Source organism: Mesocricetus auratus, unplaced genomic scaffold, assembly GCF_017639785.1.
Source record: "Mesocricetus auratus isolate SY011 unplaced genomic scaffold, BCM_Maur_2.0 Super-Scaffold_100007, whole genome shotgun sequence".
Classification (NCBI taxonomy): Eukaryota; Metazoa; Chordata; class Mammalia; order Rodentia; family Cricetidae; genus Mesocricetus; species Mesocricetus auratus.
Genome location: NW_024429191.1, coordinates 68707661 through 68719021, shown reverse-complemented (window position 1 = coordinate 68719021; position 11361 = coordinate 68707661). Strand labels below are relative to the sequence as shown.

The following is an 11361-nucleotide window of genomic DNA, read 5'->3' as shown; positions in this document are numbered from 1 at the left end:
TTACTAGAACCTTGATTGATGAAAAGGCTTGCCAGCCTGTATGAAAGAGAGGGGCACAGAGCTGGAATGATGGCGCAGTTGGTCAGCCCCAGTGCCTACCTACAATGTCTGGTGTGATGGCATCCTTTGGCCATCCCCATGCAGAGGAGCAGGAAAGGCCAATCTCTCTGCAGATCAGTGATCTCCAGGTTCAGTGGGAGACCCTGCCTCAAAGCATAAGATGGAGAATGATTAAGGAGGACACCTGCTGTAATCTCCCCAGGCACTTGCATGCACACTCATGTGCACATATTACACAAACACACTTACACGACACATGCATAAATGAAAAAGAAGGTAAGAAACAAACATAGGAGAAGGGGGCATACATAAAAACTAAATATTAAGCCGGGCGGTGGTGGCAGACGCCTTTAATCCCAGCACTCGGGAGGCAGAGGCAGGCGGATCTCTGTGAGTTCGAGGCTAGGCTGGACCGACAGCCTCCAAAATAATACAGAGAAACCCTGTCTCATAAAACCAAAATAAATAAATAAATAAATATTAAAGAATCTTGGACTTAGCTGGGGTGATAGCTTAGTCAGTAAAATGCCTACCATGCAAGCCAGAAGACCTGAGATTGGATCCCCAGAATCCGTGTTAAAAGCTTGTCACAGCCCCAAACTCATTTGCAAGCTAGCCTAGCTGAATTGGTCAGTTTCAGATTCACCGAGACATGCTGCCTCAAAAACAAACAAACAAACAAATACAGGAGAGAGCAGACAAGGAAAGACACCTGATATTGATCTCCAGTTAGAGGCTCCATATATCAAGTTTGGACAGATTTAGAATGAACTTGTCTACATAAGTTTATTTCATAGCATGCTAGAATAGAAAAGACTTGGGTTTTAATGCTAGAAGAAATAAGTTACACTTCGCATCTGACTTGTGATAATGGATAAATGATATAGTTTCTCTATAACTTGTGTAAAATCAGATTAACATTGCTTGCCTTGTGCGGCTCCCAGAGGAGGACATCTACAGTGGTGCCGGGCTCTATTGATGTTTCGTGACGGCTGCACACTTCTCAGCCCCCTAGTGTGCACCACTGTCAGCACACTTACACCTTCCGGTGTTTGTTTGACTGTCTCTGAGGCTAGTTTCTGCTCCTTGTTCATCTGTAACTAGGTAGTGCACTGCTCAGCATGTTTAAGTGAGTGAAATAATTTGGGCACTTAAATTTTAATACCTTGAAATAGAATTGCTTTTTAAATGCCAATTTTGGCATTACATGAAATCCAATATAGAGACTAGCATTAATGGATGCTTACATTTGGATGTGTTCCAGGGAGGGCTTGGGGACCTATGTCCTGTGAGGACAGACCACCACTAGATAGAGATCTTCATCACTTTAGTAACCAGTAGGAAGCTGCTAGGATTTTCTTTTTTCCTTCCTTCCTTTTTCCCTTCCTTCCTTCTTCCTTCTTTCCTTTCTTCCCTTTTTCCATATCACCCTTTGGGCTAGGTGTTCCTATTCCTACATTAGTATGAGGTGATGCCAAAAGGCTAAATGACTTCTGAGGACATGTCACTAGCTCATGGCAATATTGTAGTTTGAACTTGATTCTTTTTTTTGTTTGTTTGTTTTGTTTTGGAAATTTGTTTTGTTTTTTTTTAACTTGATTCTTTAACTTAACGTCTGTTACATTTTCTGTGACATAAAATAAAATAAATGCATCTGAATTTCATATAATCTGTGGCACATGGTATCAATAAACAGTGGCTGCTCCTATTTTCTATCCGAATGTCCTCTCTTGAGGCCTGAGACTGCTGTGCTACATCATTACAGCAATCTGAAAAGCCCGTGCAGACACTCTTAGAATGGAAGTCTCCTGGCTGCAGTGGCTCCAGACTCTGAGTCAGTGTCGATCAAAGCTCTTCCTTCAAGCCATCACCTCTCCTTCCCTGAAGGGTAGTACTGAGTGACTTCCTTGCCACCGGTGTTTTGCTGATAGCAGTGCAGTGGCTTGGTGGCATCATTTCTCTGGCCACTCATGACCTGGGTGTCTCCACTGTCCCGCTTGCTGCTGTAGGAGCTGGGAAGTCCAGCTATGTTGGTAAGACCCAGGGAGTATAACTCCTTGCTAAGCTTCCTACAGATTGATTGTTGGTTCTTTGTCCAGGGTCCCTTGAGTTCATATAGAGATGCTTTTATTTCTCTTGTATACAGTGGTTGGGAGAGAGGTAGGATAAACCCTTGGTTCTAGTTCTCTGACTCTGTAGTTGATTTGCAGCAAACATAAGATAAAGGAAACGTTTGGTAAGTTTCTACTATGTGTGTGCACACTGATGGACACATTACTGCTATCAAGGGGCCTGTTGTGTCAATGAAGCTGAGACTTAGTGAAGCCTGGAAACATCTGTTGGAGCCAGCGGTAATGAATGCCAAGATTCCTTCTGTAGACTCCAAAGCCCAAGTTCTAGCTGAGGAAGTAAGCATTGTGCATCAATGTGGAAAAGCACAATGCCTCTGAACCTCTTCGCTCAGTTCTTTAGTTAGGAGGATTGTACAGGATGATCCAGATAGGGTTTTCAACTTTAAATATTGGCTGTTTTCAATTAATTATGCCATGTCACAATTTTAAAAAAATGAAGCAAAACCTGCAATTTGGTTAGAAATGACACTTGGAGCGTAGAATGTATCTTCCCTCCCTCCCAGGAGTACACTTGAGGGAGAGTTAAAGGATTGCATGTAGTTTGCATTCCTCATGTTAAAGGGACGTTCCTCAGCTCTGCTTGCATTTCTCACTTGCAGGTAGTGAATCTCTGCTTGAATGTAGTGTGTTTTAATTAAGCGACTCTGTATTATTCACTGCAGAGTTATATAAGATGTTAAAGCCATGCCTTTTTTCTTTTTCATAGGAAAGTGTTAAAGAAACACATGAAGTGGAGTAATATGAGCTGGGGTCATATAGAATCTGCAAGGAGACCCTCAGGGGAATTGGTGAGATAGGAATTTCTGTTTTCTTCAGCTATATTATATAATTGTTTTTCTGACTGTGAGCTCCATAGCCTTGTGCTCACAGGAGACGCTTTCCAGTCTTGTGCATTTTTGAGCTTATTGCCCAGAGAAGGTGTAATCACTGCCAAAAACATCACTGTAGTCTTCACCTGTTCTACAGAGCATGGGTTTCCTGTATTCACAGTGATGGAGGGATATCCATCTGTCTGTATCGAGAGCTGCCTTGATGCTCCAGATGTTATCATCAATGGCCACAAGGTCATACATAGCCCATGAGAAATACATCAGTAGAAATACACTGGCATATGTTGTCTATTGCCAAGTATATATAATGTCTTTTTGTGGCATTGGAATTGCATTCGAATGGCCTATGACTTGAAAACTTATTTTCTGTTATTCCAGTCTGAAGAAAAGAAGAATATTTAGGCTCTTCAAGTTCTTCATTTACACAGCTGTGAAATCCAAGGCAAAGGATGAATATATATACATCTGCTGCAGGATCACCCAGCCTACTTGAAAAGTAATTTTAAATGTAATTTAATGTTTGGTAATGTGTACACTGTTAGGTTTTGTTTTGTTTTGTAGCTCTGTGGCCTAGGGAAGCAATACTGAGCAATGAGTAAAGTAACATGTCAAATTATTACTGGGGCTTTGGTGAGTACTAGTGAGCCTTCCGTCCCAGTGATAGTAACACCTGAGATAATCAACTTTGAAACTTGAAAGACTCTTGGCTCAGGTTTTGGTGTGTGTTCCCTTCTCTTCTCTGAGCCTGTGGAGACATAGCACCATCCTGTACCGGCTGGTCTCTTCACTGCATAGTGGCCAAGAGACAGTTTGCAGTGTTGCTTTCAGGGCAGTTCTCCAAGTATTCTAGTGCCCTAGAATTCGACCTTGCCTCTTGAGGGTACCACCAGTAACTTCTCAATAGCACCCGAAGCTTTTTAACACAGGCCTGTGGGGACAGCTACAAACCATAGTAAAATGTAAATCAATACACAGAGTAAACCCTGTATTCTCTTTTAAATTCCTTGTACAGATTATGGGGTTTTTGTTCTTTGGATTTTTTTTTATTTTAAAATCTGGTTTGGTTCTTTTGAAATTGTATCTAAGTTTAGCTTTTGCTGACTAACCATCCCCAAATGTTTTAAAGCAGCAAGCACTCCTTATTTCCTTATAGTTCTATGGGGTGGCTGAGAAATTTTGGTGGGTAATTGATGGTATAATAGTGTCTGACACCTCAGGTCAAAGGCTGGGTGACTGAATTCATTTCCTTTTGTCTGATCTCGCATCCTTCAGGAAGCTAACTTGGGCCTTGTCAAGTAGTGGCAGAATATTCCCTAGCAGGCTGCATTAAGTGTTTTACAAATTTCTGTCTTCCTCACATTTGATTTTGCTTGTATCCTGTGGATATCAAAGTAATCCAATAGACAAGGCCAAATTCAAGTAGTAAAGATAATGATGACTTTTGGAAAGACCCCTTTCCGAGTAGCATGTGGACATCAACCAAAGAAACTAGTAAATATTTTGTAAACATATAACATATCTTACAAGGGTCAAGGAAGGAAGGTCTTCTCTAATCCTTGTCCTGTCCTGTGCCCTCAGTCTTCCTATAGGTAATCATTATTATTCTTACTTCTTTTTGGTTCTCCTTTTCACATAAGCAAATGTATACATATGTAGATATACAGAAATATATAAAGATATGTATGTATGCATATATGTATGTATTTATACATTCCGTTCTCCAAAATAGTTTAAAATGAAAGGGTGTGTATGTGTGTGTGAAAACAACTAAAACAAAGGGTTCTATAAATATTAACTATATTAGCATTTTTATATTTATACTTCTTAACACAGGTCTCACTTAGTAATGTGGAAGTCTGAAGCCCACCTTTGTTTCTAACTTTGCTTAAGTTTTGTTTGACCAACATATTCAGAAATACAAGTTGGTGACATACCTTTGGGAGAATTCTTCTGACACTTCTCTTTTGGTGGCATTTCTCATGTGTAGCAGAAATTACAGCTGAAGCAAGTGCTTTGTAGCAATAAAGCTCTCTTCCTAAATTAAAAGGATAATTTATTTTTGAGATTCACATGGAAGCAAATGTGTTTTGCTGTAAGAACCTATAACCATGAAGTTGTTTACCTAATATAGTAAAACATTGATTTTAGGCCAATCTTATGAACAGCTAAAAAAGCAAATTTCAGGCCCTTTTAAATAAATCCATGAATTCACTTAAGTAACATTTAAAAACTGCTTTTCTTATACTCCTAAAAAATTGGCATGTTGCTCTCACTAATTGTTTATGGTTTATGTAATAATGATTTAAAATACTGATAAAAATTCATTTGACTTCTTTTCTATGATCCTCTTAAATGTTCTTGCTAGTAGACATAAACTATTTTGGGTTATATAGATCTGAAAATTTGATCTACCAGATAGCTGACAGAAACCTCTGTTTACAAATGTCTTGCCTAACCTGTGAGTGCTAATGTATTTTATCCTAGGGATCCTGCCTTCCGAGTGATTACAGTTACTAAGGAAACAGGCCTAGGTTTAAAGATCCTAGGCGGAATTAACAGAAATGAAGGACCGTTGGTATATATTCAGGAAGTCATTCCTGGAGGCGACTGTTACAAGGTAAACATAAAATAAACAATAATGACAAAAAACCACCAGTGCTAAGATTTGTTTTTTTCCTTCAGTAAATTGTTTTTATATGAGTTGATTGTTCTCAATGAAATATACAAGGGGGACCATTATCATTCAAGGGCTTTTCCCTAGCATATAAATAAATTCTCCAAGTATGTAAATAATATGTCAGACTCTAACTAAAAGTTATACATTGCTTAGTGACATGCTGTTGCACTAATTCTCATTGACTAACTAGTTGATCTTTTATTTTTGTCCACAAGCGACTAGAGTTAGCATTGGAGGGAGAAACTAGATTAGAATTAAGAGCAGACAGTGTCTAACCTGTTTCCTTAATCTCATCCTTGGTATACAAAGTATGTGATAGAACACCCATTTCTTTTTCTGGTGGCTAAGAAACTCAGGGCCAAATTTTAAGCAAAACTGCAGCAACTTAATTAACAAACCTGCTATGCTGCTGCCATTGTCACCTCTTTGAGGTTTTATTTATGTCAATGTATATATCTTATAAAGGATCTTCCAAGTTTATTCTTTTGGGCTTTTGTTAAATACTTACAGTTTGCCCTTCTCCCACTGCAGACACTCACAGAGCAAACAGTTGGTCTTTTCAATCGTATTTACTTCCTCAGGAAGGAAAAACATCACTTTCGCCAAAACCATGTAAAGATTGATCTGTTTCAGGTTTGTTTATTTCACAAGGCATCTGTGCTGGCTCGTTTTAAGTCAACCTGACACAAACAACTAGAGTAATCTGAGAGGAGAAAAAGTCCGTTGAGAAATTGCCCCCCATAGCTCAGGGTGTAGGAAAGCTAGGGTATTTTCTTGATTAGTGATTGATACATGAAGGTCCAGCCCGTCACGGGTGGGGACACCCTTGGCCTAGTGGTTCTGGGTGCCATAGGAACGCAGGCTGAGCAAGCCATAAGGAGCCAGCCAGGTTAAAAGTACTCCTCCATGGCTTCTGCATCAGTTTCTGCCTCCAGGTTCCTTCTCTGCTTGAGTTCCTACCCTGACTTTCCTCAGTGACGGGCTGTTATCTGGGAGTGTAAGTGAAATAAATTCTTTCCTTTCCTTCCCGGGTTGCTTTTGGGCATGGTGTTTGATCACAATAATAGAAACACTGAGTGTCTTTCCAATATATTTCTAAGTTGTAAGTTATTACCAGTTTAAGGTATTATAATGATAAACATTTTAGCTATCCAAATTAAATCCTTAGCCAAATAACACAGTTTAATGTTAAAGTTAAACAAACTCAAGCCCCCTCCCCCCGATAATTTTTTGGTAAGAATAAAGAGATTCACTCTCACTTCAGTTTTGAAGCTTAGAGATGTGAGTGGGGAGAATAGGAGACGGGAGGCACTTAGTGTAGTTTAAGTTGTTTGCTTGCTTACCTGTTAGAGACAGAGACTTTCTTTTAGACCTGGCTGACCTGGACCTCACTGCACAGCCCTCCAACTCATACCAATCCCCTGAACTCAGCCCCTCAAATGTTCATTTTAAAGGCCATCATATTAAAGGTGCCTGATAAATAATACAAATTTGCTTTTAAAACAAGTAATAATTATTCCCTAATCCATAAATATTTTAAATTAGAGTAGTAAATTGAAGACAGTAATTTTAAATGACTTTTTAACTGTTAAGCCACAGCAGATTAAGATATTATGTTCATGATATATGTCTGTTCTTATTGGTTGAAGTGTGCTGAAAGACAAAACTTTCTAATGGACCGTTTTCTTCATTTACCACTAGAGTGCAGCATGAAGTTATTAATGTTCAGGATATGTGCAAAAGAAGAAAACCAATTAGAAAAAAAAGTGTAGAAGAATAAGTAATTCTCTGGTCCTTATATTTATTTTTTTTAAATATTTCCTTAAGCCAGAAAGCCATAGGCAAATATAAAAGAGATGCACTTTCACTGTAAAAATAATTTTTTTGATACTGTGCTTCTAGTGACCCTGATTCTGTTTTAAGAAAGCATCCTATCACTCTTGGCAGTCTTTTATTTTTGAGACATGTTCTCACTAAGTTGCCCAGGCTGGCCTTGAACTCACTCTAGAATCCAAGTAGAACCCTTCTCTAAGCTTCCTGAGTAGTTGCTATTACAGATTTGACCCACCAGAACTAACATAGAATACAGCTTTAATCTGTACAGAATTTGCACATGGTGTACAAGTACATATTCATAGAAATATAGGCTGCAAACTTCTCCTTACTAGAAGGCCAGATTGATCATTGTTAATTATTCTCTGAATTTCAGTTTCATGTGTGCTTCAAGTTGGCTACAATTTTTAAAAAACTGATTGGGGGCAAGGCATACGTACATGTACCTGTTTTCTGCTTTTCAGTTTGTCATATGTGTGCAGTACCTATAGATACCAAAAGAGGGCATCAGATCTTCTGATGTAGAATTTGGATAGCTCTAAGAACTATAGGCAGCCTGCACCCTGAGAACAAACACACCGGTTTCTGAATAAGGAGATAAGAGGATCTGAAAGCCCCTTCAGCCCACTTAGCTAGTCCCGGGCAGTCTAGAGTCCTCAGAGACTATTCCTAAACCTGTTGACCTCAGCACTCCTTCCATCTTCATACTCAACTTTCTAATTTCCTGATGAAAATCTCCACTTAGCTCTCCTAGAGGTATCTCATAATTAGTATTTCTGAGGCACAATGGCACAATCTATGATATTTACCTCATACTGTCTTCTCATTTCTTCCCAAATAATAGCCTCTTCACAATCACTTTTCAAAGCTCTTTCCCAATCATTTCCTTCTTCCCATATCATAACAGCCATATTCCAATTTATTTTAGTACATACTGTTGACCTTTTTACTGTCTCTTGAGCCCATTAGTCATTCTCTCTGTCTCTCTCTGTCTGTCTCTCTCTGTGTGTGTATGTGTGTGTGTCTGTCTCTCTGTCTCTCTCTCTCTGTCTTTGTCTCTCTGTGTGTGTGGGGAGAGTGTCTGTGTGCATGTTTGTGGTATGTGTGTACAAGTGTATGTGTATGTTGGTAAAGGTATATGTATGTGTACATGAAAATGGGGTCAGAAGTCAATGCTAATGTCTTTATCACTCTCTACCTTAATGTTTGAGACAGGGTCTCTTAGTGATGCCAGAGCTGGTTAATTAAGCTAGACTGGCTGGCAAGTTGGCTCTGAGCTTCCGCCTCTCTCTTCCTTCCCAGCACTGGAATTGCTTGATTTTTTTATGTGGGTGTTGGGGTCTATACTAGGCTTCTGCTTGCACAGCACACAGTGTTTGAGTCATCTCTCTGAGCTCTCAGGCTTTAGCCTGTCATTGCTTTTCACTGGCACACATCAGCTTTGCCTGTTCTTAGTGCACCATGCCTGTTTCCTCTCCCACCGAGCTACCTTAACTACTATTAGTAACCTACAGGCCTCTGGTGGATCCCCTTCTGCCTTCTGCATTCCCTGTTTCTGAGAGGCTAACCTTCCTTATCTCCGTGTAAGTATATTGTTCCGTTAAGCTGGGAACAGCACCTCCTTCCCGTTCTACTATTCCAGGTGTCAGTTTAAAGAACACTTGGCAGAGGACTTATTTCCTGTCCTCCAGTGCAACGGCAGATAAGGACAGGTTTTATTGTTCCTGTGTCCGTGGCTAGGTCTTGTTCCCATGTTTCCTGTCATGTCACCTAGCTCAGTTTGTAATGGAACACCAGTGTCTCTGATTATTTTAACTAGGCTGAACCACTAGTCACTATTCCTCCTAAAGGCAAGGATTCCATCTGATTCCTTTACAGTTATTTCCTTAGTGGTAATCACTTAGAAATTAATGAATGGATGTTGCCATAATCATTCTGTCACCTGTCTGTTTACCATTCCACTGCTGTCAACTTCACTCCTGACCAAGATATATCTCCTTCTTAGCTCATTGTGTCAGATGATGGGTAATTTTTTGAAGTTTTCCAATGTTTTCTTTCATTTATAATAACATAAAGAGGAAAGCTTCTGCAAATATGAAGTAACATTTCATATTTCATTTAGCTGATCCTAAGTGTTTAAAATATATATATAAGCTCTGTATAATATACATGTATGTGGCTATGCACTATACCTGTTTGCCTATAAAGGTGCATTCCTCTCCTAGCTCTGAAATTGGAATGCCCCTCACAAACCATGCCATGGTGTACTTGGCAGTATTCTTCCTCACTATATAAAGAAATAGGATCTCTTGCAGTGATTGTGAGACTGGATAAACTGAAGAATTTTTGTCAAGCTTGTAAGTAAAGACAAAGGTCCCATTGACATAGGTGTCCACAGCTAGTCATGGCTCACAAAGCATGGAAGGCAGTATTTCAGTTCCGGAGGAAGCTATGCTAAGCACATTGCTGAACTATAATCGAAGCATTTGGATGCACAGGACAGTAAGGCTTCGGGAAGATGGAAACCAGTCCCATTGTGAACACTGAGGAAGCAGCAAAGGATCACACGGTTCACTTTGCAGCACAACTCTCCCCTTTACCGTTATTGTTCCCATTGTCTCATAACCGCCTTAACTTCCTCAAGGTAGTTCCTGGGCCTCCTTAACGTATTGTTGACTTACTAGATTCCTTTGCACTGTGCTAGGGAACCAAACACGGTAGCATGATGGGGCCAACCAAAGGAATAGTGTGACTCGTCTGAGAGGTAGCTATCTCAATATTAATGTGATCTAATTTGCAAAAGTGTGAAAGTAAATGTAAGTAAGGACAGTATGAAGTAAGTGCTAAGACACAGGTAAGTGAATGTGGGTTTTGTTCAGGCAAGACAGTGTTTGGGCCCGCCTGTGACGTGAGAGGGTTTGTCCTTTAGAGAAATGGGAGTGGATGGTAGGTAGCATTCTTGAGAAAAGTGGCCATGCGTAAAGTCACTGAAGTGTAAAGATGACAGCTGGTGTGAGGAACATTCTCTGAAAACAGGATGAGGAATTTTTATGCTAAGATAGAAGGTGTGTGGTGAAGCTAGAGAAAGATAGTTGTAGTTAATTTTCCAGCAGGCTTGGAAAGTTGAGGATTTTCACATTTTCCTAGCTGTGGGCTCTATCTCAAGAGCAGTATAACTGAGCTTCTCCAGAAGATGTAACAGTAAATGTGAGACTGACTCAGCTTACCTTACTTACCACCTGCATCAAGTTTTGCATGCATTCTTTGATTTTTACACTAAGTTCATATTATTGATACTTACACCAACTTTTTTTGCTAGGAAAATGGAGTCTCAGACATTACGCAACTTTCTTATGTGTACGGTAGTAACTAGAGTTAAAAGAAGGCTACATCTAGTTTGTAGCTTGGGAAAGGAATTCAAAGACTCACAGAAGCAACATTTCCTTACTGAGTAATTAGTTCCATCAGAACTGGCCTCAATAGATGGTTTCTGATAATGCCATAAGATGTTATTTGAAAACTTTATGATATAATCCTAATTGAAATGAACAGTGATGGTAGTTTACAACACAACTTATATGCCCAGGATCACTTTATTATTTTGACAGGTACATTACTGTCAAATGAAAGAGTGTTCAAACTGAAGTTCAACATTTAGACTTGCCTGGTGTTTAGCCAAACATATGTTGCAGCTGCTCTGTAACCTGTGACTGGAAGAGGCCTCGGCAATTCCTCGAGTCATGTCTGCACATATATTGTATATTAATCCATCTGGGGCAGAATTCACCCGCTTAGGATGTCAGACTCACAAACCTGGCTTTGTTTTCAC

At 39.6% G+C, this 11361-nt stretch overlaps 1 protein-coding gene across 5 annotated transcripts in view; it reads left to right on the top strand.

Moving 5' to 3' along the window:
• The window catches only part of Stxbp4 (syntaxin binding protein 4), a 159283-nt gene that overhangs the window by 17468 nt on the left and 130454 nt on the right, over positions 1–11361 (top strand). For 4 of the 5 annotated variants that reach the window (XM_040749472.1, XM_005075817.4, XM_040749474.1 and 1 more), the window contains exons 2-4: positions 2899–2980; positions 3401–3518; positions 5507–5639. In XM_040749472.1, coding sequence (XP_040605406.1) covers positions 3472–3518; positions 5507–5639 — 180 coding nt within the window. In that variant the 5' untranslated portion in view covers positions 2899–2980; positions 3401–3471. Of the gene's footprint in view, positions 1–2898; positions 2981–3400; positions 3531–5506; positions 5640–11361 lie in introns of all 5 variants that reach the window. The other variant, XM_040749471.1, reaches the window with a different exon arrangement.